This window comes from Poecilia formosa, unplaced genomic scaffold, assembly GCF_000485575.1.
Source record: "Poecilia formosa unplaced genomic scaffold, Poecilia_formosa-5.1.2 Scaffold233, whole genome shotgun sequence".
NCBI lineage: Eukaryota > Metazoa > Chordata > Actinopteri > Cyprinodontiformes > Poeciliidae > Poecilia > Poecilia formosa.
Window position 1 is genome coordinate 1,002,655 of NW_006800172.1, and position 26,806 is coordinate 1,029,460.

At 39.7% G+C, this 26,806-nt stretch overlaps 1 protein-coding gene across 2 annotated transcripts in view; it reads right to left on the bottom strand.

Annotated features, from left to right (window-relative positions):
- The window catches only part of vsnl1a (visinin-like 1a), a 33,355-nt gene that overhangs the window by 4,844 nt on the left and 1,705 nt on the right, over nt 1-26,806 (bottom strand). Inside the window, exon 2 of one of the 2 annotated variants that reach the window (XM_016680121.1) lies at nt 19,577-19,745. In XM_016680121.1, coding sequence (XP_016535607.1) covers nt 19,577-19,738 — 162 coding nt within the window. In that variant the 5' untranslated portion in view covers nt 19,739-19,745. Of the gene's footprint in view, nt 1-19,576; nt 19,748-26,806 lie in introns of both variants that reach the window. The other variant, XM_016680120.1, reaches the window with a different exon arrangement.

A 26,806-nucleotide genomic window follows, 5' to 3' on the forward strand; every position in this document is an offset into this window, starting at 1 on the left:
TGCAAGTTGGCATTGATCCAAAAGCTATGGTGGGTGGAGGAAGGAGGGTACAGACAGAGGACACAAGTTTTCCCATGGATTGGATTATTGCTACAGCCTAAACCCTCAAGTCCAGCATGGCGACAAATGACTCGGGGATTGATTAAAACATATCTGCGTAAAAGCCAATTCTTTCACGCCCATCTCCATAGTCTACCCTCCCAAATCTGCATTTGAAAGTCGAGCTAAACACTTGAGCTGACTTAGTGACGGCTTAAAGGCTTCAAGAGATGAGTGTGTGGGTTGTGATTTAAGTGAGGAGGGCATATTTCCCACTCAAGAGATGCTGTTTCAGTTTGGGAACTGTGTTTAACTGGATTACTGTTATCTAAGAACCAAAAGAGTTATTTGTGACTCTGAAAGCGATGAGTTATTTCAAGTCCTTGTTATGACTCCCTTTGGTTCTCGCTCTCTCATTTATGCTTATTTATAGGCAACATCCCACCCACTGACAAATATGAGGTACTTTTCTGATTGTATTATGTTGAGTATCAGATCGATCGGTTATGTAATGGTACACTTAACATTTCCTGCACTTTCTCAGGACGACATACTCCTCTTGATGGCATCTCAGAACAGCTGGTTTACAAAGGGTGGAGGATGAGCCAAAGATTCTCAACCTGAACAAAACTCAGGTTGGGGATCAGTCTTTCCCCTTCATCAGAGGTTTTAGGCATCTTGGTATCTAGTTGAAATACCAACTAGGGTGGAATGGGATCAATGTTCCTTGAAATGGTACGTTGAGGTAAAAAAAGGAGCTGAGAGTCACTGAGCTGATTTGGGAACATCCCATTGGGAAAAGACTTCTGGGACACAGCCACCACTCTTGTGCCCCCACTTTTTTGGGGCAGCAAGTAAAATCTTTACTTGTTGCAGATACTTCAACATTAAATAGTGCAACTGTAACACTTCTATAGGTACGTGAAGACCTGGCATCATAATGCCGGCATTCACTGAAGTACCAGCTCTTTAGGCCTAAATGCACTGACTTATTTAGGAGTACCTCCAACATCAAGACATTTGAATTTTGAGGAATTCAAATGTCTTGATGTCTTGTTTTGAGAAATGGGGTGTTCCATTTACCTTAAAAGTTGAATCTCAAAGTTTAACTGTGTTCCAGTTTTAATTCGCAGAACAGTTATGATTTGCTAATTGACAGTAGTCAGCCAAACAAACCGAAAGTGTTTCTCCACATCTAGAACGTTCAATCACCTTAGCAAATGTTCTGACATGAGCTCCACAGTACCTGATCCAACGAGATTTAAACCATCAGAAGGAAATGGTTTTCTGCTAACACTTACTTTAATTACAGTGGCAGCCATATTTGTTTGTCAGATCAGAGCTGAAGACAAGCCTCCAACTTTCCGAGTCAGAATTTTGACATCAGGGGTCATCGATGTTCAACTGGCCGACTTGGGGCATCTATTGCTCATCAGCTTTTTCCCCTCTCTTGATCTATCTAAACTAAAAGATTACTTTGTTGCTATGGTTATGAATTATAACAACTGTCTGAAACAAAGAAAGAGAAGAAAAAAAACTTTCAGCTGCTCAGGATTCCAAACCAGAGGGAACAATTATCCAAACATGCAACGAGTTAACTATAAAACATGAAAGATCAAATCAGAGCTAATGTAGCCTAGCTACTCCTGGATGGTGCCACTATTAGCACCACAATTCCAATATAATGTTAAGAACTTTAAGACAAAAGATGTCTTGATCATGTAAATTAGCTACAGCATTTATTGTACTTTTAACCAAAAGAACGCAAAAGTCTTACATCAAATTAGTTTTCTAAATTTATTTTAAAAAAAATACAAATGATTTTAACCATTCTTATGAAAAGATGATCTGATAACAATATAAATGTAATCTTAACATGTAAAGACAGGGAAATACATAAAAAAGCAAATTATTAATACATAAAAATAAATGCTTTTGTTACTTTACATAACAAAGTCAGCAGGCCAGAAGCTCAACAAGCGGCCAGACAGCCAATCAGGGCGACCTTATACGTGATCACCCATGCAGTCAGTGACCTATAATGTCTTTTCTGGACTGCCGCCATGTCAATTCCACGCTCCTGATTTAGGCTCACAGATTGAGCCCCTATCCTGTCCCTGTCCATGTCGTTCCACCTGCTGCCTCCATGTGCGTGCAGACACCACGAGTGTGTGCAGACACACGGTCAGACAAGCACCACACATTGCATGCCCTCTCTCCGCTATCTTTCCAAACTAAATGGATGGTTCAATATCATTCGGCCAGCGGATAAATGGTTGCAGGAGTGGTGCCAAATAGGAAACAGGCTGTCTGCTATTAACCGTTTACTGGCCACAAAAACATAAATGCTGCACAATAGAAAAGCAATATGCTATTACTAAATAGGTATATCCATAACATTTTGTCACAGTGCAACCACAGACATCTTTGTGTTTTACTGGGAGTGCTTGAAGTAGTTCAGCACTAAGCACATGTTAGAACTGGAAAGAAAACAAAACTCTTCCAATTTTCTTTTTTTTTTATTTTTTATAAATAACTGTTGCATGCGTTTGTATTCACCCAACTGAGTCAATACTTTGTAGAATCATCTTCCTCTGAAGGTACTGCTCCCAGTCTTGTGAGCCTATGTTTTTAAGGGCATTGCTCAACTAAAGACACAAGTTTCTACACATTTTTTGTAGAATATATCAAGGTCATTCAGATTGAATGTGATTCCAAATCACAGTGGCAAGCTTTCTACTTGCCGCTTTTCAATGAAAGACAGATTTTTGGAGAAAAGCCAGAGTTTGGCTGCCTCTCTTGCAGAGTGTCCATTACTAATGTGCGCAAAACTTTTTTGATGTTCTGCTAATGTCGAAAAATACAATTCACAACTGTGGTGTTTCCTTTAAATACGAAATTAAATTAAAATCAAAGGTGAATAAGTTTGTTTACATGATGAGTCAAAGTCATGGTGGTGATGGGATACCTAGCGATACCATTAGCTTTCAGAGGAGACTTTGACGACTTATTGAGGCATTGGAGTGACACAAGCATTGCTGCTATTGCTGAACATAAACCAAGATGATGTAAAATGTGTTTCCATTGCAGTTTTGCCATAGACCAATTTTGATACGGCTGAAAAACCACCTCATCCTAACGTGAAAATATTTGAACAAATAACATGTTTTTTCAAAATCACCTTGTTTCCATTAAACAATTTTATTTTTATAAATCCAATTTGCACCAATTTATGGTAAATGGGGTTTTCTGCTCAGTGCTCCATTTGCAGTTGAGGTGTATGGCCGTGTCTTGGTAGGTTTGTTGAGTCATATTTTTCCAATTTCAGATTGATGTTCAACAATCTGAAAGCTGGGGTATAAAATGTCTAAAAGCATGCCAGCTTTAGACATTTCATACTCCAACATGATTTATGATCCAGAAAATATGGCAATTGTTTTACCTGGGATTTATTCAGAAATTTTAGATTAAGAGGAAGACAAATTGATGGAATGGAAGACACTTTTTTTAGAGTTGTATTGGCAAAATAAGTGTTTCTTTCCATTTCACAAAAATGTACCACTTTATGTTTGCCTCTCACATAAAATCCAAATAAAATCCATCGAGGCAAAGTTTAATATTCAATTCCTACAATACAAAGCAACAGCATTATTTTTCCTCACAGCAAACATCCGCAGGTTGAACTGACATATTCCCACCGCGAAGGCGAAGAGCAGTGTAAATAACGCCTTATGTTTCATGCACCCTTTTTCCAATATTGTCAGATAAAATGCAGCCTGTTACAGAAATACACCGCTGTTCCTGACAGGGCGAGCTGTCTGTGCATATGGGTGTTTACACTGCTTCGTCAAGAGCACTCCGTAGATGCTGCTTTATTGAGCAGAATGCAGGGGCATGACGGGAGGGGAGGGTGAAGGGGAGAGGGAAAGAGGGAAAATGCATATAATCCATGGCAGGGACACATTTACAGTGTCTGTCTGCGTCAGCTCTTACATAAACCCGCAATGACGAGCCAAAAAGCGTCAGAAACTGAGCCAGCGCAAATCTGTAGCCGCGGCTGCTTCCAAGCCTGTAGGGTCTGCACTGGTACACACGCACACACACACACACACACACACACGCACGCACGCAAATCCCCTTTTGCCCTGGAAAATACGTTTTTAATCATCCTCTTGTTACTTTCGCTTGGGTGTCTGTCATGATGTGATTATCACCAAAGCAGCACAACTTAGCCGCTCTTTGTCCGTGAGGAAATTTCTCATTGATAGAAATGTTTTATTCTTTTTCAACAGTGTACAGTAAACATGCACAATGAGATAAAAGTCTGACGCACATCATTCAGAACGCATAAAAGAAATAAAACGAGAGAAACGACACGCACACAGTTCTGAGATGAGATAATTGTACCATTCAGGTCTTTTCCCTTTACTACTCAATCCATTATGGTTTACAGCAGGGAATAATTGTTGAACACTTGAAAATAGTAACACTACACACTTAGAATTGAGCGAGGAAGGCAACTTATCCAGACATTCCTGCTACACCCTGGAAGAAGGAGCTTGTATAAGTGTTTTTGCTAATTTCAACAAGATACACTTGAGACAACACCGATGTTTTGGATATATCCAAACAGTAAAAGGTTTCAGACAAACCCACTTGAGAATGTATTGTTGGGGAAAAGCAATATGTTAATACCAGTGTTGTGGTCAAGACCACCTAACCCGAGACCAAGACAAGACCAAGACCGAGGGAAGTTGAGACCGAGTCAAGACCAAGACCAGTGCCCCACACTACATGATACGATAAAATGTGAAATATGATCAAAATTCCTTCTCAAATTGATCTGAAAGATCCATATTTCCATAAAAACACCTAGATATTAAATACTTAATAAATTTAACCAATATTAAAAGCAGAACAAACTCTTTCTCCTGCTTTGCTTCCATCTCTGTGCTACGATCTGCGGTGGTCTTGTGCCATCCCTAAAAAGATAACGCCCTGGGTGTTTGTCCATGTTGCTCATGTCAGAAACCACCACTGTCTGCACCATTATACATAGCAATTGAGGTAATGCCCTGACGGTAAATAACGCTCAACTATGAACACTGACCAAGGAGCAACAAGCAAGAAGTAACCAAACACAAGGCGCTCACCGTGACTGTTCTCACCCGCTCTCCCGCTACATGAAGCCAGGTAGTCTGACACCATGGCAGACTACCATTACAGCTGCCACTTTGAACGAAAACAATCAAAGAGCAATGTGCATGCTCTGTGTGCTCTTTCGTTCTTGTGTTTTATTTATTTGTTAATTAAAAAAATATCAATGTACATAATTAAATAAAATAATGATAGCTACTGCAGTGTACGCAGAGGATTACAAGAACAAAGAAGAGTGTTCTGTCAGGTCAGCATACGCTGTCAGATCGTCATACGCTTAGCACAAACTCACAGCTATATCTGTCAGACACATCATTACCATATAATTTTATTTAATTAGCAAAATAGAATCATGATGTAGATCATCATACACTTTACTAAACAGTTGTATGGCATCCTGACTTAGCGGTTAAGTAGGTTAATAAGTTTTACACAGGCGTGTGTTGTAGTTGACTGCAGTTGCAGCCAGACCTTGCTTTAAATACACTTTGAGACCACGACAACGCATGTATATATATAAAGTTATCATTGAAAACAATTTAATGACTTATTTTCATCATAACTTGTTGCATATGGTGAACTGACAACTCCTCTGACGGTCAGACTTCTTAATGCGCAGGCCTGGTACTCACTGCATGTATGCTATTCTGATGTATGGTAATCTGATAGAACAACGGCTCTCAGTGAAACTCCAGTCCTATCTAATAAGTAAAGAAACGAGCATTTGAATCGTACTGTTCCTGAATGTCGCATCAATATATTGCAGACTTTTGGACACAGCGTTGTCCCATATTTGCGACAAGTCAGTCAACATCTCTGCAGAATAATTCAGCACAGTGAGTGACTTTTTTTTCATCACAAATGCTTATGTGTCTCTATATACAGATAGCTTTGCTAACATCACGTCAACGGAGCTTACCTTTAATGAGCTTCTTTTCTGAGTGACGAAAAAAGTTAGACGTTGTCCCTGTCATGATCCGTGTTTCTGTGTATTTATTTTAAGGTTTTTCTGTGTTCAGTTTCTGTCCTGAGTCTCTGTTGTTTCTGCGTCTTTCTCGTTGATTGCTTCCCGGGTGTGTCTAGTTACCTGATTACCCTCATATGTATTTAAGTCCACCTGTTGTCTTTGTCTCTTGTCGGATCCTTGTCGTACGTCGTATGTCATTTGTCTGCTTGCCACCACAGTCGAACTGTAAAGACCTGTGTTGGTTCAGCTCTCGTTTTCAGTCCTCTCTTTCAGTTGCTGTGTGCTAACTCTCTGCCGTGCCGCCTGTTATGGACTGTGTTTGAGCTCTCTTTATTAAATTCATCATCATCTTCATCACTACCTGGGTCATCAGCGTTCATTCTCACCACCACCAACCAGACCCCATGACAGTCCTCACCGTCTGTGAAAGCGAAGCGCTGCTGAGTTAGCTGTGGCCATCGGATTTCTTATGATTTATGCAGCGCTATTCTATTACTGACGATTAGACATCTTCTGCCGCTGAGAGAAAACCACTGCGCATGTCTCAGAGCGCTGCGTGCGAGCGAAAGGTGGGGGGTAAGGGAGAGAAACAGAAACACGTAATTGGCAAGTCACGTTATTGGTCGGATTTTAATCGGTACGTTTTGCATCCACTGAAAACAAAGATGTTAAGAAATAAACTGGATAGTATGCTGTACACTTAGTGATATTTTCACAGTTGCGGTCTCGACTGGTCTTGAAATAAAATGCCGAGTCCTAAGCGCCCAAGACCGAGACCAAATGCGGTCGAGTCCAAGACGAGACCGAGACCATCAAAAAATGGTCTCGAGACCAAGAAAGATCTCGAGTACTACAACACTGGTTAATACATATTATATATTAATTTTGCTTTGTTACATAGATTTCAATGTATTAATTTTTTTGACGCATTCATTTCTTCTCTTCTGGCGGAACCTTTGTATTGGTGCGTTTCCGGTACCACCAGTAAATCTGGTAAATTAATTTTTACCATTTTCCTTTTTGTTTCTCTTGAAAGAAACGAAACTTCACAGTTTGATTAGTCCGCACCTAGCAGCTGAAAAAAAGGTCCAACAGGAAACTGGTGCTGGAGTAGCGCTGCTTTTTTCATAGTCAAAGGCCGGAGGTTTGAAGCACAAAGAACAGGTTTGGTGGAAAAGCTCTTTTAAGCATTAATTTACTATAAATCACTAAACATTGTGGGGTTTGTTTCTGGTCAGGGAGGTGACCTGCTGCATCAAGCCTTGGCAGTGGCAGCTGTATTGTGTCTGCATTTAGTTGTTATCCTATATTAGTGTGAACATGTGCAAAAAAGTTGAAGTGCAAATTAAAATGTAAAATACGTACACTGCCTTTCACGCTGACTCAGACTCAAACTGTACCTAATACTCTTATGGAGCCCTGCAGATTAAAATTTCATAAGCAACAAGGCTCATCCCTCCCTTTTCTAAGACATTGTAATCTGAGATGAGGGGATGGTTGGATTTAGAGAGTACTTCCTCTTAGATATTATTTGATGATAATAATTTCTACATTTATTCCACATGTCAAACATAGCAAATATAAAGCCCCACTTCTGACACCACATTCTGTATAAGGAGCCCCCCAAAAATAACTGATTATATGCTTTCAGTGCCTGGAGATAAGCGCCTGGACATCAGTGTTGTACTGCGAAACATGGGATTGAGCCTGAACCACTGATTCCTGAAAAGCTGCTGGTCACTCAGCTTGAGATTTAAGAGGAATTTGGTCTGCCCCCCTCTTTGACCCCAGTTATCTGTGGTTACAAAACGCCCATCTGCTGGCAATAACCATGTGTGAAAAGTGTAAGTGTCAAATCACCAGCAGATGGCAGCGTTGAGTATGAAATCTTCCTTCATGTGTGGGGATGGGGAAGAGAGCGGTTGCGGCGGGCATGCGGGAGAGAATAAGCAACGGAGAAGTAAATATAACTAATTTGTACATGGGACAATGTGGAGAACTGTTTATTCTGATACAGAATTTTATATTTAGTGCTAAAAGCTGATTTAAAATAATCAACTCTCCATCAGAGCTTATTTCTAGTTGTTTCCGCTTCAGACTGAGATCTAAATCAGTAAGAAAAAAAGATGCTAAAGATGACAGCAAGCAGAAAATGAATCACGGCTGGGCTGTCGGGTTTGGCAGGTATACCTGAGGACTACCCCTCTGTCTTAGTGACGCAAATCAAAGCGAGGCAGAACAACAGAGGACGAGCAGCTTGCTTATCTCCCCTCACCAGCGGTGTGTCCGGAACGGCTCGTCTCTTGAGCGCTTGGCAGATAAAGACGGCAGCAGCTCGCGCGGTTTGAAACGGCCTATTTAAAAAGCTGATATCAGGCCTGTGAGCCCCTCCAGCATAGCCTGGGCCAAAAGAGAGGCAGAAGACAAGAAGAAACAAAGAAATAAAGAGGGAAAGAAGGAAAGAAAGAAGTGAGGGAAGGGAGGTGAGAGCGAGAAGTAGGAGTGTGAGGAAGGGAGACGGTGAGGAAATACCACAGGACAAAACACAACACGCAGCCTCTGTTTCTTGGGGTGTCCACACGATGGTTCGTTACTCACGTTGTGCCTTCATTTCACATGAATCATCGAATCTCTTTGGCATGGATTTATTAATCATGACTGCTCAATCCTTTCTGCATCTCTGCATGCATCCAAGAGGTTTCATCTATCAGACTGCATGCAAATGTTTGCGTGTTCCCATTGTCACTGTATTACGTCTTACCAAGAGCACACGCCATCAAGATGTCTCATATCCTGTCCCTCTAGGCTAGTAAAAACCAGCCCCCGTTACACTTTGCTTCGTCCAGAGGATCTGGACTCCAGGGTATTGAGAAATGATTGCTTGCTGGAGACATGGATGCTGTTGAAGTTTTAAATTTTACCCAATCGATAATGTTTGGCTGTGACGTGCATAATGCACCAGCTGGATGTTATGAAGTTTACCGGAAATTGCCCGTAAACTTCATAAGTTTATTGACAAGGATGGTTGTTGACAGAGTCTGTCAAAAGCCATCCTCCACTGCGATGACAGACGTGCCGACAGACGTGCCGAGCCGAATGATTACATTATTTGAAAAGTCTCAAAACAACAGCATTTTTGTTAACTTTCTGGGGCAATTTATCATCCAGCAAAATCTGTTATTGTGGATTTTGTATCACTATATGCTAGTAGGAGCTACTATAGCTACGTTCTCATCCTTTTCGCTCTGTAATTGTTACATTACGTATCATGATTGTGTGAAATGTCGTTCAACAGAATCGGAAATTGAAACTTATGCCCCTGATCTACCTCGGCTGTAAAGCGCAAAAAGAGATTGTGGAGCTAGTGCTGCTTCATCCATAGCAAAGTCAGCGGCAGCAGCTGTCCAGTCCGTGGGAGGCCACAGAACGGAGACATCGTGTAATCCTACAGCGCTCGTCTAATCTGCAAAATCAATCAGTATGTTGATCAGCGGAAGCTGATGCAGATAATAGCATGCTAAGAAGAGTATACAACAACATTTCTTTGAATTAAAGCAGGGAATTGCATTTGGAAAGCATGCATAAGGATGTCGACCCGCCGGAAGTCCCCCATTAGAAAAAGGGAATCGGTCGCAGCTCACTCTGTTGTGACGCGAACGAACAAGCAGTCCACAATGGAGGCGGAGGAAAAAGTGAGATCTGAACAGATTATTCACCCACACCATCAAACTTAAATGGTGCTCAAGGCTTAGCAAAAGTGTGGGAGGTATTACATGCAATTATCACGGATCATTCCAACGGAGCAGCCCATGGAAAGCTCGGCTTTAAACTGAGCTGAGAAACAAATGATTAAAGATGAAGACGGAAGCATTAGATTGTGATGCAGCGCAGGATTGTGAGGTGTTGAACTCAAGTAGAGAAGTTGAAGGTTAATTTCAAAGTTTAAAATACTTGTTTATGTCTACATCTGGTGGGAGAAGCTAGAAGTTGCAAGAACATCTGAGACATTTTGTGACAAAAAAGCAAAAATCTGTAGCAACAGGAAATACTTTTTCAGCACAATGTGGCATATTTTGATTAATTTCTAAATGGTCAGATATTATAACAAGGTTTATTCTTACTATCTCCACTAACACAAGCTCAGAGGTCCCGCTCTCATGGGGTGGCGGACGGCTGACCAGAATGTATGCTAACTGCTTGAAAATCATTCTTGCCACTACCAACTAGTTCCCAAGCCCGATTAGCGCAACTGATAGCTCTACTCTCTGCTGAGTCATGATGGACAATCGAATGTGCCAACAGGGCTATTTCCCCTGAGAGCAAAACCTAAAAAAGTTCGTCCATCTGAACACACTCACATGACAGACGTGAGCCTCCCTGAAACTTGCTGAATAATTGAATCACGCCGTTGCAGCCCACAGGGAGGCACTTTCCAGAGTCTGCAGAGCGCGACAGGGTTCAAAGCTATTCATTTTGATGAATCCAACATCTGGCCTTTTGGCTTCCTCTTTGTCTCAAAGTTTCAATCCTGTCTTTTCGATGTAACTCTCTCTTTCTGTCTGTCTCTGATTGCATTTGGGTGTCCCTGTTCACTGTTACAGCCCATTTTGAGGCCATCTCATCTACAACCTCTAACTCAGCGGTGCTCAGTAATTAACACCCATTATCCAGTCTGAGAGACCAGAGAATATTCATGATGGGAAAATGACAGACTACTGATTCGGAGTCAGATTCTCCTCCCTGTGTACTCTGTAAACATTGCAAATTCCTATTTAGTCCAGAATTTATTCAATTTGTCTCCTTTAGTTTTCTACGTGTTCAAACAGCAACAGAGGGAGGCTTGATGCTATATTAGTAGGCTTGTGCACATCACAAATATTTTCTTTCCTCTAAAGTCAATAGAAAATATTCAGTTTCTTGCCTTTCAGGAGCAATTCTTCAGTCTTCAGTGCTGCGTGTGCGCGCGCGTGTGTGTGTGTGCCTGAGTTGTGGCAACGATGGAGAATGGCATCAGCTTCAGAGATGACAAAAGCTATTTTTAGAGCATGCCAGCCATGAGCTTACTTAGGCAGAAGAGGAAAAAGAGACGAGGCAGAGTGTGGAAATGAAAGACGGGAAATGTAAGGAAGTGACACAGAGAGGCTGATAACAGTCAGAAGGGTAAATCAGAGGAAGAATGTTTATAATCGAGGCTTTCAGAGGCTCCTTTTTAAATGTTGTTGCATTCATAATAGCTCAACATTTTTTCTAGTCTTACAATATCCATTCAGCCTTTTCACACTTTACCACCCCACAACTACAAACTGCAGTATTTTAATGGGATTGTATCCCATAGGCCAAGACAAATGGCTTAGAAGTAAAATTACATGGTTTTTACATTTTGTAACTAAAATCTAAAATCTCAGGTATGCACAAACCTCTAAAGCCCATTTACTCTGATATTCCATTATATATTGATTGATTCCAAAATAAAATCCAGTGAAAATATTATTTGGCTCACATCTAACAAGCTCAATCTTTCTATCGATAGATAGAAAGATTGAGCTTGTTAGATGTGAGCCAAATAATATTTTATTATCTATTTATCTATCATAGATAGATAGATAGATAGATAGATAGATAGATATTTATCTATCTATCTATCTTGTTAGCTAGCTAGCAATGTCACTAGCTTAGCTACCTATCTATGTCGCTAGCTGTCTATCAATCTCGCCAGGTAGCTCTAGCTATCTATGTATCTGTCTATCTTGTGAACTAGCTAGCTAGACATTAAAGGTTTCTTCTGTTTTTTTTGTTTTTTTTAATTGACTCTTTCTTGATTAGCTCAAAGTCAAAAAAGGAAGAAATTAGATGAAGAAAACTGAGAAAAACTACCTTCTCTTGGACTTTTTCTTGTAGCTTTGTATTAGTAATATGATAATGATAATGGTGTAATAAACAGCTATAATTTAAAAAAAAATTAAAGACAAAAACACCACAAAATTAAGGAATCTACAGGTTTGTGTGTCGAGTGCAAACTGCAATCTTCGAAAATAAATAGCAATAACCTAAGTCATTTCCAAGTATTGTTTCAGTTGAACTCATCAACCTTTTGTGTATATCTGCTTTAATTAACCAAGTCTGAAGTTTGAGCAAAACACCTTAAAAATGATATAAACTCCAGATCACCTGATGCCGTCTGAGCTGATAAATCCAATTTCCCACAATGCACGCCTCGTCTCTTTTCATTGCATATTCCATTAGTGATACCCAGTGCATCAGTGCCTTTAAATATTCATATCAATCCTGCAGCATGGATGTTATTTAGCTCTAATCTGTGAGTCTAGCGACACAGTTAGCAAATAAGAGGATGCTTTAAAAGTTCTATTTCCCGTAAAACTGAACAGATCCCCCAGGGGCCCCAACACCTTCTGCGACATCTGTCCTAATGATGCACAAAGAGTTTCCAAACGAGTCCTCTTTCATAATTAATGTTCCATGTCAGTGTGACAGCGCATCTCTGTCTTTTCTGTCTGTCCCTTTGTCTCCTGTGATTAGGCCCCATATGTTTCCTTGCAGAAACGTGGTTGTTGGCCAGATGATGTCAGTGTCCCTCTGTCGCTCCATTTACCTTCCTGTGATCTGTCTGTCAGTCTGTCTGCAGGCCGCGGGGAGTCTCACACTCGGGAGGCAGGCGTGCGGAGAGATGGGCGCTCATACCGTACCCGTAAACAACGAAAAGCCTGTAGGCACGGCTAGATTTGCATCGGAGCGGAATCCATCCATACATCTTTATTCAGGCCAGCGCATGTATTTACTTTGGGCTTAGGGGTACAGCTATTGCCTTTTTAGCAGTGCAGAGGAACAAAACTCATTCCGTTCTCTAGTAAAACCCTTAAAACCCAACAATCACAAGGTGGACAACATTTCTACTAAAGATATACCTCAATCCAATCACCTACAGCTTCTCAGGCGTCAATGCTCAACAGGAGGCTTGAGTTTCAGGGCGATGTTTCACACGGTGTGTGAATTAACTCGGAAGGTTCACTTCCATTTTTGTGCCGCCGTCTGAGCTCAGCCACACCGCTAAATGTGGGAATCCACAGGGGAAACAGAAAGAGCAACAGGTCATTTTAACGATTTGGAGACTGTGTGGTCAGGAAATGTGAGCAGAGAACTTGCTCTTAAAAAAACTACCAACAACCATCGTCATACCTAACGTTTTGAGCAAACTTTAACCTTTAGATTTTGGAGGTAAGATTCAGGTAATAATGTCAGTGAAACTGGCAACTGGATTCTCTAACAGAAGTAAAAACAACTTAGACATTTTGCTAACCAGTGCTAAACTATGAGTGTCGAACAGCCCCAAAACTGACTGCTGAGGTAACATGAAAAACATCTTTCTGTTGGCCAAAGTCCAAATATTATTATCCAATTTCTGTTAGAGTTAGGTTTGCTGCTTTGACTAGGACCCTTATTAAGTTTGTTTAATTGACTGGTATTGGAGGTTAGCGCGACCCCAGAGTTTTTTCGCTATTCACAAACAACTGTGTTACGTAACTTTTGAGACCCGTTCCAAAAATTCTCAGAACTGCCTTTTTTAATAGTTCATACAGAAAATGTACCTTAGTATGCATCAATACGCACAGCAGAACCTGTCTTACCACTAACTATACAAGTTAATGTTTACAGTCTTCCATATTTCTACTCTCGGGAGGTACAGCCAATCAGCGCAAAGGAAAATAAATAGTGCTCCTGCTTTGGCTGCTTTGGTAAAGCCAGCCATTAGCATGTCAAATAGCACTGTGACTAGGTATGTTATTTTCCCAAGATGCATTTGTTTTCCTGAATATTTCTGAATATTTCTGATCCCTGATATTGGTCAACTGTTTGTGTTTATGTCAGCAGCAACGTGTGCTACCACATTCAATAACATAGCAGCAAAAAGGGTTTTGGAATTGAAAATGTTTGTTTTGTCGATACACAGTTTTTGGCTAAAATGCAACTAACTTCAATTCATCAGTTACAGACTCAGAAATTAACTCCATGAAAAATTTTCATTGAGTCCCACCACTGCATAATACTTTTAAAGTTAAGATGAACTAAATCAGGAGGATATTTTTGAAATTCTTCAAGGTAAAGTATGGAAAACTCATGTCACATTTTGGGCGTGTGGTAAAACAAAATAATCAAAATCCCATAAAGCCTAACGAGGACAAACTCCTTCATAGCAGGCTTGCCCTCCACAGGCCATTGATCCAAGACGCTTTGATGAATGGCGGTTTAGAGCTAAAGCTTCCCTTCATCCATCACCTCTGCCTCCATTCTAGTTTCCACCACTATCTGTTTAAATGAGGAATGCACTTCTCCTATCATTATTTTTCTAATGGTGAACCTTTTAGGTGATTATGCCAGGCATACTGAAATATTGAAATGTTCTAAGTGGAAAATTAAAGCTGAGTACTGACTTCTGAACCACGAAATTTGCATTTAAATGTGCTATTTCCATTTAATTGACCAAACTAATGGGTGTTTTAACTGCTGGTTTTCTGAAGTGCTCATGTTTTTCTTTTTGTTTTGGTCCTCTGCTTGAGTTCTTTCTGTAATTTGTGAACATTATCGGTACTGATTCTCAGCATACATAAAATAAATGGGATTTCTGTTTTAAAATGCTGAATATGATGGGACACATGGAGCTACTGAAGCCTAAACGTGACGTTTTGTTGCACCGCATCAAAGGAAGCCTTCAGACAGAGGGCCATTACTTCCAGCTGACATGCTGCACCTGCTTTTACCGCTTTATTTTTATCCCCAGAAAAGTTACATTTACTGCAGGTAGGCTGCCGTTTATCACCCTGCCTGGGAAAAAAAAATTGGACATTTCTGAGCTTGAAAATTAGGAAATTTGTTAAGAAAAAAAAAAATACTGAAATTTTCTGGAAAAACATTGAGAAATTTCTTAATTTGAAAAGTCAAAAAATTAGCTAGAAAAGAAAATCTGAAATGTTGGTATTAATCCCACAAATGGTCTAGAAAGAGCTGGGAAATTTTAGACTTTGAGAAGTTGAAAATCTGCATGAAAGAAACTGAAATTTTGAAATTAATCTCAGAAGAATTTTAAAGACAAATTGGAAATTTCTGAGTTTGAGAAGTAGAAAATTTGCTAGAAAACAATCTGAAATGTTGACAGAAATCCCAGAAATTTTCTAGAAAAAATGTGGAAATTTCAGTTTGAAAAATTGAAAAAAAAAAAGAGAAAAAAATCTAAAAAGCAAAATATGAAGATTAATCTCAAATGTTTTCCAGAAAAAACTTGGAAATTTCAAGTTTTAAAAATCAAAGCAAAAAAAAATCTCAAAAATTTTTAAGATTAATCTTAGATGTTTTTCTAAAAAAAACTTAGACATTTTTCATCTTGTCAAACTCATAAAATTCCCAAAAAGTCAAAAAATTAATCTCAAAATTTCTAAATTCTTTTGGCAGAAATGTACTGCTCCTTTATTTTATTTTTCTATCTACAACCTAACACGGCGTAGTAAGCTTCTGGTCACCGGTGGATGGTCTGTAGATATTCATCCAGGAAGTGTCTTTGCTCTCATTTCTACATTTGCCATCACTCTGCTCTCTGACTCCAGTGGCTCTAATGACTAATAAATAATTTAACCACGCTTTCCTTCATTTGCTTAGTTTTTCTCACCTCTGCCCCGTTTTCTGCTTCTTACTTTCTCCCACCCTCCCACTAAACATATGACCCCCCCACACTCCCACCTCTCCCACTGCCAACTCCACACACACACAGTCACTCTTCACAGGAATCTGTCTCACTGATGTGAGGTCGCAGTCAAACTTTCTTCTTCTTCTTCTTCCATTTATTGGCTATTTAGATTTTTAAAAGCCCTATCACTGATATATTGTTGCCTAGAAACATCAAAATGAGCTGCAATCAAAAAATAGGTGGTACCCTCAGCCCTCTAGATTTGAACTGTGTTGCTTCTTTTGTGATTTTTCTACCACTTTTCCTATTTGAATAGAAATTAAAAGGATTTTCAGTTTGCTAAAAGTGCTATTTATCATAATTATAAAGTAAATACTGACTCAGATTCAAACATTCTGCTGGTGGTTGACTGATACATCTTCTAATAATGACTGACTTATTGACAGTTTTCTTAACGACTGGTAGTGAGCAGATGTAGAAAGTTAGGGTTAAAAAAGTTGCCATTTAGCAGAAGTGACCTGGATGCATAAGTGTGTGTTATGCAATGATAGACCCCCCCTCCGGCAACGATGCATTTCCCAGCCCCACTGATAAAAGATTAATGCTCATTCTTACACTACTGTGAGTGCTTTCTTCCTTGAGGACTCTCAGGAAGTTCAAACATAAAGCACAAGATGCTAAAAATAAAAAATATTTTTTAAAATAACGGGTGATTCTGGATGTTTCCTTCCTGGACTTACAGGCCACAAATATTTACTGATATATATATATAATGTCTAGGGCTGCCACAATAACAAATTTTTGCTGGAAAATAAACTGTCCCAGAAGTTATTGCTAGAAATGATAATATTGTGATTTTGTTACCATTTTCAAGTGCTATAATGATATTGGCATAATAAAGCAGGAACACGTACTCAAAGAACAATAAACTTTAAATTCTAATAAACATTTTACACTGCAACTGGAAGACGTGTTAAATATCCACAAAAAATAAACAACAAATAAAATGAATTTTGAAGTCCCTGTAAACAAAATTGTCCTTGAACGGTTTTCCTGAGTTGCTTCTCCGCCATTAGTGAGTACATAAGCATGATTGACAGCGCTAAGACCCTCCTCCTGCTTCTGATTGGATGATTTTGGTCAGGAGCGATGCATTTCTTCAGATGGCAATATTAGCTCAGTGAGGAGGTGAAGGAGCTCAATCTTTTCAGACATCATCTGTCTCATAACATTCTGTCATGAGACAGAACATGGTCTGTCTCATGGTGACAGACCATGTCACAACATGGTGACGGTTTTAGAAAAATATGTAAAAAACTTACATTTTATAAAAGTTGCAGTTTTAGAGTTCTTTTCAGACTACACGTTTAAATTGTCTTGTCATTCATGGGTTTAGCAACCCTTTAGGAAGCCACGAGGTTCCAAATCCAGGACCGGGAAATCTAAGAGCCTTATATTATCAATCAAATCAATTTCTAATGCAGGCGTATTGATTCTTGTATCACAAAAATAAAAATATCGATCTCTTTTGTCGAACCTATTACACTTTTCTAAGTGTTTTGTTTTTTAGAATCAAAAGGTGGATCAAAGTCAACTCTAGGCTACCTTCAATAGCATACAGGTTTTCAAAGACATGCCTGGCATGCAAATGTACTTTTAGACTGTGAAAGAGTAAATTCAGGTACACAAGATCCCAGGTGTGATAATCCTTTTAGCCAGGAGGAAAGAATGATGACCACATTATTTATATTTGGCAGCAGTCTTAGTCCCAGATGTGTAAACACCTACAGCGTAAATCTATAGCTGCACGCATGGCTGCTTTTCCTAATATTAGTCTAATTCCTATGTCATCTTAGTGAACAGGATTCTCCTCCTTCTGTGTGTGTAAATGAATAAACCACAGAATAATTTCCCACCGCTTCATAAGAGGTAATAAGATACGGTGCGATGCATATTAGCATGGGAGCATGATCGTTCCAGTGCCTCTGATTTCAGACTCTGTTGGATTTCTGCCCAGATACAGGAGGGGGCGAGTGGAAGCATGGAGAGAGAGAGAGGGGGGGGCAGGTTAAAAGCAGGCATGCATGAAGAGTGATAACACTGGTTGCTGTGGTGATTCATGTGACCCTAACTAACACTTCCAAAAACCAGCGTGCAAAAACAAGTTATGAAAGTGTTTAAAGCTTTAATGTGAGAGCAAGTAGTTCTAGAAAATAACTCCTGCAACTCCTAGTAATCTGTTAAAACAAATTAACTTCAGTAGTCATCTAAATCACTGTATACGATCAACGGCCATTTCATAATTTATTCCGTACAAGTAGAAGAGCACCGATTACAGACTTCCTGCAGGTCACAAGGCCTGTCACAATACCAATTCTTATAAATTGTCCCAGTAATTATTGCAATAAACAATAATATTCGCCATATTTGCAAACCAATGTTTACATTTAATCTATCAAAGCCATTCTTCAACACAGGCTGTGTTTCCGATACATATTCCATTGTCAATATTCGGCTAATGTCGAACAAACCCAACTTCGCAATCGCTGTGTTTCCATTAAATACGAAACGCAATTAAAATCACACATAAATAAATTTGTTCACGCGATATGTCAAAAACATGCCGCGCCATCATCCTCCAACTACTTCCTTTCATTGTCTCCTTCATTGTTTCCACCAGCAGCATCATCTGGTTGTTGATCACTTAACTCGAAAGATATGAAAAAAGCATTTCTGTTCCAGTTTTGCAAAATACATTAAAACTGATACGACTGAAAAACCATGTCATCCTAGCTCAAAAACTTTACTCAAAAAAATTTTTTTTTTTTGAAACTAGCATGTTTCCATCAAGCAAAATTATTTTTGTAATTCAAATTTGCACAATTATATGGGAGTCAGTGGCTGCGTTTCTATCAACCACAAAATTCCACAATTTCAGAATTCGAAACACAGCAATTAAAAGGTTTTTCAATAAAAAAGTTTTGCGCATGCATGAGATGGCTTTTCAACCATATCGAAGTTTGTAGTTTTCCCAAAAACTGCAACAGCAACACCTTCTTCGTATCGCACGAGTCATGTGATCTATAACTGGAGGTTACTTCTGGCAGAAAAGACGAAGAAGACGACAGGAAGTGGTAGGAGGATGATGGCGCAACATGTTTTTCAATGACTGACAGCATGAACAAACTTATCCACGTGTGATTTTAATTCCGTTTCTTACTTAGTGGAAATACCACGATTTCAAAACTATGTTTTTATAATATTAGCAGAATATTCACAAAGTTTTGCTCACATCTGTATTGGAAACACAGCAAGTTTAGACAAGTTGTGGTCAGAGTTCCCAGCTCCACCACTCAGTCTCTTTCATCCTTTTCACTCCTCATCTTCATACAAGCCATCTCAGCCGTCCCACTCCAGCTGCTGCCAGTCTTCTATGCTATAAACGCCATCCTGCAACTACAAGCCTTTCGATTCAACACGCAATTCATCTACTGCTTCTTATCCTCGCCACAACTCTCTTATCTCTGACACTCAAACCAGTTTGAGATTCTTTGAAGAACTGCTTGTCTAGACCAAGAGTCCAGTCAAATCTCTTCTTCAATAAATTGTTTTTGCTTTCCTCCCTCTGGGTTTAAAACGCAACACAAATTTGGCACTTCTGCGGCGAGCCATAGCGGACGCAGGCAAAGCGAGGCGTGACGGATCGAGCGGAGCCACACCTTGACGTAGAGCTGCTGGAACTCATCCAGGTTTAGCCGGCCGGTGGGGCAGTCCTTCAGAAATCCCTTGTACCACTGCTTCAGCTCGTGCTCGTTGAACTCCGTGTTCTTCACCAGGTCCTCCATCACTTCAGGGGTCAGCTTGCTGTTCTGTTTCCCCATTTTTTTTCCCCTGGAAAGCAAAAAAAACAGAAGGGAAGGCCCCAGGAAAAACACACAGAGACACACACACACAGAGAGAGGGTTGAGGTTAGGCATTATCCAAATGTTGTGCAAGACCAAGAGCTAACAGTCCGCGCTACTGTACGAGGTTTTTGGGAGAGCGATTCATCAAAGCTGCAAGCAGAGATTTCTCGAGAGCGCTAAAAATACGCTTTAAACAAATGAAGTGCATTACGAGGCAGAATGGCTGAATGTCACACGGTGTAAATTAGGCCTTACTGCATCACAGCGTTCAGTTTCTGCTTCTGCCTTTGAGCAGATGCTGGTCCTCATTTGTTTGTTTTTGTACTTTCTTTGAACTGGTTCGTAGCAGAGTTTCTGGGTTATGTTCACAGTACTTTTGCCAAGCCACCTGAGCACATTTTGTCAAATCCTTTTGTTTAGATTATATATGCTAGAGCAACACAATGCAGTACAACTTAAAATAGGATTTACATTTAATATTCAGACTGAACAAAAAGTCTCCTTTCAAGTCTTGCCATATGGAAACCTGTAACTTTAACAAGTTTTGCTGGACGATAAATCGTCCCAGTAATTATTGCAATAAACAATAATTTTGCTGTTTTGAGACTATTTTCTAGTAATATAATGATAGTGGCATATTGCATGAAATAAGCTTATGCGATTAACTGAAAAGTCCATCGAATGTGCCAAATTTGTTTTATCTGACTAAAATAATCGCTGAGCTGCAGCCATATTTCATACTAGCTCTGCCATTGACTCCTTGTATTTGGCTCCATCCTTCATCCTTTAGCTCCAAATGTTTCTGGTTTCTGTATGTATAAAAAAAAGGTCCAAAAGTATTTTCCTTCAACTTCATAATTAAGACTTTATGGTTGCAAAGTGACAAAAACAAAACTTCAGGGGTGTGAATACTTTTAGAATACAACATGTTCTCGTTTCCCAGTTTTGTTTAAAGTTAATTATTTGTCAAACATTTCTCCCTCCGTATATGAAACCCATTCAAATGGATTTAATAGCAACCTTTTGAAGTAGCGTGTCCCCACTGTGAAGTTGCAGAAAAACTTTAGTATGTTTCAGTTTATCTTCCTTAATTCCTCCTTCTGCTCCCGGCTGCACGCAGCTGCCTCAGCTCCAATCTGCCTGGTGCTCATGCTACCACTTTATGGCCTTCATTAGTTCATTACCCAACCCCTAATTATCATAAATTTGCAAAATACGGTTAGAGTTTTGGAACATCCCCACTCTCCGTCTCTGCTGAGACACTCCTTCAGACCTCCTTCTGGGTGATAAGACCAACACTTGATGGATGGTGCCAGTTATCTGTCTGCATGCTGATAAAGACATGCTGCAGCAATGAACCGCAAAGATCGGCCTGCTATGATAATACATTTTGTTGGACGATAAATTGTCCCATAAACAATTGCGATTAATGATAATATTGTTATTTGAGACCATTTTCTAGGAGTATAACAATAATGGCATAATAATGCAAGTTTGGTCTCTCAAAAATCAATACACTTTAACTTTGAGAAGAATACTTCACACTGGAAGTGGAAGATATTTTAAATAACCAGAAAAACACTAAGTAAATTGGAAATGACCAAAACCATAAATGAACCACATATGAAGTGTCTGTAAACTGCCCTTCAAAAATGTTAATCATTAGAAATAAAATAAATTAGCAAGCTCATCTTAACACTTATCATTACGAGCCACCTTCACATCTGAGTGAGACAATGGTTAAATCAATAGCGGCATTATATTGTGCTGTACATTGAATAACAAATCTTTTCATACATTGTGGAGAATTGCGTTTTTTTTCCTAAATAAGACTCTAACTTTCAGAGACGCTACAACAGCCCACTCAGAAGTTGGCTGCCAAACAGCAGACCTGTTACTGTGAGATATTAATAATTTCGCTCAGGCGCTTTCAAGGTGTCCGGGATCCTTTATTGATCAAGCGTTGACTCCGCTTCTCCTACGACATCGCTTTGGAAATGCTGTTCGGCTGACTTTTACATCCTGCCTGTCAGTTTCTCATGGTGCCTGGATGACAACGTCCAGGCACCATTCCAAACATCCCCCTGTTCACAAGCACAGCAAATAGAGGCGGGAAATTTAACTCCGCTGGAGAAATAAAGTCAGTAGCTTTTCGGTGAAAGTTATCTCAAGAGCCTTTACAGGTTTGTGTTCTGTATGGCCATAAAATTCAAATAAATCTGGGGCTTAAAGGGAGAACAATCCACTCGTATTATAGACAAGAGTACCAGTTGGGTACTGTGTTTAGAGTTGAAAATGATATATATATTAGTGCTGTAGCAATACACTAATCTCACGATACCCAATATTCTGCTCACAATACGGTATATATCATGATACTCAGCAAAGTGTAAGATTCAATACATTTTTAAGATTTTCTGAAAGATTTTAGAGGGACAGAGTGATTTTGGTGACACTTTGTGACTGTTCCATAGACTTGGATTAAATTAATCAACCTGATGATATAATACTGGCGTAATAAATATTGTTTTTGTTATACATTTGCTTTGTTTAAATGTTAATTGTGTGGCTTTGTGCATTTGATTATGCAGAAAATGAACCTTTTTTGTCTTTTTCACTTATATTAGATAATGGAATTTATCTATTTCATTTCTTTAATTAATTGTAACTGGTTGTTTCATTACATGTCATTTTTAATGTAGAGAAGCTAGATTTTTTCACATATTATAGTCTTGTACACTCAGTTCAATTGGGGACCAAAGTTGCGACATTTGTCCCATTTTCAGCTGGTGCGGTTCTCTTTCACACTGCATTGTGTCAAACGAACCAAACCCTTTTAATTTTCTCATTTGTCTTAGATAAAATCCACGAGCCATTTCTTCTGCTAGCGCTAGATTCTCACGTCTGTTTTTGGTTGTATTTACCCAAAATGCCCTGCACTGTAGTCCACCTCCTGCTATTGGACCGAATCAAGTCAGTGAAGCTAAAAGTGATCCGAGTTCACAAATGGATTATAATTTTATATTTTTATCTTTGAGTGAATCATCACTCTTTCGATTGCCTCTAACTTTGCTGCTGTTGCACCAGAATTTCCCCACTCGGGGACAACAAAGGCTTTTTCTATTTCTAAAAAAAAGCAACAAAAAAGAAAAAGATGAATATGTCTGAAACGTGAGTTTGGTGACAGTGGATGTTTTCTAAAAACTGTCTCTCCTAGCAATTTTTCAGTTAATTAATTAGGGGTAAAGATTTTTTTGAATCTTTTTGATCGTATCCAGTGAAACAAGCTTCACTAATGTGATTTCTTTGGAATACCAAACTGGCTCGGTTGAGCTATTTTTTCAACTTCGGATCATCTGGTCCGCATGGAGGTATCTGAGCCCCCTCTGCATGCTGCTATGTCCTTCGGCAAGACATGACCTTTTGAAGAAGACCTTTACGTGAGAATGCAATACTCCGTTTGGCAGTTAAAGCACAGATTACGCAAGAAAAACATACAAAAGTGCCCGGATTCAAAGACAGAAAAAGACCTCTAAAAAGGAAACTTTTTAGTGGCACCAAAGAAGCTTTGTGTTAATGCAACCCCCCTGAGCATCCTAAGTGCATTCAGTTGCTAATAAAAAAGCAGAGGAAGTTGTACAATTTTCTCATTCATAACTGACCCTGTGATCCATTAGCTGCGGTTTCTCTGTGAAAATCACCTAAATTGGAGCTTGGGGATTGTTTAAGCGGCAAACTCATTCTTTCAGTGACCACTTTTACCAATTTTTAATAGTATTTTAAACGTCTGCATGATGGCATAAAAGGCACACCTTTCTACCGAGGTTTACCAGGTTAAAACAAAAAGGTATGGAAACCTCATGGGATGAGGAAATACTTGTAATAGTTGTTTTTAATGGAACTGCTGCTGGTTCTCTCTTTTTTTTTTTTTTTTTTTTACAAAGGAACTGCATGAAGAAATTGTCTTAAAGTCTGGAATCATACCATAGAGAGCAATAACCTCTACCGCTACTCCACACACTGCCCCATGTCTTGGAATATTCAGCTAGAAATCCATAGTGTTTTACCTCCCACTCACAGCAACCCATTTCCTTTTGCAACTGCCTTCTATTGAAGGAGGAAAAGATGTATCCAAGTCTCTATGATACCAGTAACATGCCATCCACAGGCCAGAATAACCTCAAGCTGTACATTCACAAATGTAAACATTTTTCAAACTATATTGGGTTTTTAATCGGAACCATGTATCAGATGACACTAGTAAATGTTTTATTCCGCATCAACACTCCAGGTAGGTTTAACGTGAAATACGTGTAGAATATGTGGAAAAGTTATTCATGCCTATTGTTAACCTTTGTGCGTGCGAGGACTGAGGCAAATGATACAAGTGATACGGGTGTGGGGTCGGTTGGACCCCATTTGTAAACACAAGGGTTAAATATGGTGGAGGACCTGTCATGACGTGTCCCTGTTTCTCTTCTGAAGGTTCTTGTGAAGAATACATGGCACAACATGATTCTTTAAATAGCAAACAGGGTCTTAAGACATCACAACTACCCCAGTGCGAATCCAACCACAACATTGGTAACCACTAATCTAGAGAGATTCTGGCTACAGGATGCTACGCTGTTAGCAAAAGGGGGTTGCACAAAGTATTTTGTTTGTTAACTTGGAATTTACTGGTCCGGTACTTTCTGACCCTCATCTGTGGTCATGAGATACGGACCATGGCAGAAAAAATGAGATTTTGAGTACAACCTGTCAAAAATTAGCTTCTGTCGTAAGTTGGCCTTATTCCACCTTAGAGATAGGGTGGAGTCTCTGTATTAGCTGTTACCATCCAATTGCCATGGATATTTTCATTGAACTTTTAAAACGTTGCAAGAAAAGGCAAATTAGCCATGTTTCCATTTACTGGTTTGAAGCGAATCAACCTTCAAACCAGCAAAGCTTACTTTCATCAGCTGTTGAAGGTACACATGGCTGTAACAAACAGGAAATAGAGGTTGTAAACTACCATGGACCTCACATCTGAGAAAAATAGAGAGGTTTTCAAGAATGTGTTGCTATCGGGAAATTGTAATAGTTCTGTCATGCCAACCAGTACTGACGATGTTACATGCTGTAGAATATCTACGGAAAGAAATGCAAATCTAATGCACACCAACCTTGGAAACAGCTGATGAGTCATGTGACTTAAATGCTCACCACAATAGAACTTATTTGGCAAATGTGAGTCCATGTCCCTCTAGCACATTAAGAAAAGCCGAAAACCACCTCAAACAAGAAAAAAACCTTTTTGCAACACTGAGGAAGTTATGTTGAATTTTGTCATTTCCATCAACCTTTTCTAATGCGATACATCAAACACGATGACGGCTATTGAAAGAAATCAGTTAAGGTAGTTCAAGCATTCAACAATGATGCCTTCTGGGAATGTACCTTTGGAGATTAAGGGTATGTCCCGCTAGGAAGAGACACTGATGAAAACCCAGAAACAGGGACTATGTATTCCCATCTGGTTTGGGAACACTTTGGGATTTCCTAGAATGAGCTGGTGGATGTCACTAGACAGAGGGAAATGTGGGTTTTCCTCCTGGACCTAACCTTGGATAATCAGAATACGATGGATGAACTCAAATGTAGGTTTGGTGACAATAGATTTGTCTACATCTGTATCTCCAGACCATTGGAACTGCGCAAATGAGTGTGGATTGAACTCTACCCTTTGCCTTTGTTTTGTCAGTCTATGATCTCATAAACAAATGTCAGTCCTTCAGGGAATGTGCAAATGCAATGCCCTCTGACACGAAGGTGCAAGACACCACTTTGTTTCAAAATAGGTCCAGGATGAAGAAAGCAGCAGCAGCGGGACGTGTGCACACGTCCTAAGAGAGATGTGAACAAATGACGTAGTAGATTGCCATCATGACACTGTGCGTGTCTTTCTTTGTATTCGTACATGGAGGCTCTTCCCCGAATCACCTGTCAGTAGGAAGATTTACATCTTCTTTTAAGGGCTAACAAGAACGTCCATGAGATAAGGTGAACCTCTTGCAGAACTGTTGCATTTTTAATCGAAGATTCAGACTTGTGATGTCTTGATGTGGTGCCATGTGGAATCACGTTCACAAAGTCCTCACAAATCGCTCACGCTGCATCGTAATGTGAGCGATACTCAACACGCCATCTCTTGTCACTCGCTCAACAAACAAGCGGCAGAGACAGTTTCGCATCTGTGCTGCATCAGTGTGCAGCCGATGGACCCAGCATCACATTTTACATGCTGCTGAGGTACTTATTTTTCACTGTTTAGGCAGGGATTTGTCTCGGGAAGTTAGATTTGAATTAGTCTTACGTATGTATTTTTTCAGTTCTGTGCAAGGGCATTCACACCAAGTTTTTCACCATTTTTTCAGGTTACAATGAAACATGCATAGTTAAAAGGAAGCTGAATGGAGCCAAATTTAGAGCAATCCTGGAAGAAGACCTGTTAGAGGCTGCAAAACACATGCAAGGAAAATGACCCAAAGAAAGACATGGAGCAAGAGCAAGAATGCAATGATTTAGATTAAAGTATATTCATGTGTCAGAATGGCCCAGTCTAAGTCCAGATCTAAATCCAATTAAGAACCAGTGGTGACAATAATGTGTTACTTTGTATTTATTGAGGTTAGTGGCTGTAATATGACAAAAAGTTAAAAAAGGTTCAAGGAATTAAATTATTTTTCAGGAACACTTTCGGGACAATTAGGGCAACTTTAAAACATCATCTTCATCCACATCCATCAAACTGATGACGTTCATCTTCCATATAGGGCTGCTTGTCATTCCCATTTAGCACCTCGACTGATTGCTATTCTTCCAAGCTTCCTACGACCCCTGTCAGTCGCCCATCTGGCTTGTTACCGTCCACCGCCACCTTGTGATGCAATCAATCAGCACTGGGATGAAAACAGCCTGTAAATGTTATATGACTGAACTCCCTACGCTCTGCATGCAAATGCGACGATGACTAAACTCCCTCTTCACATTCCACCGAGC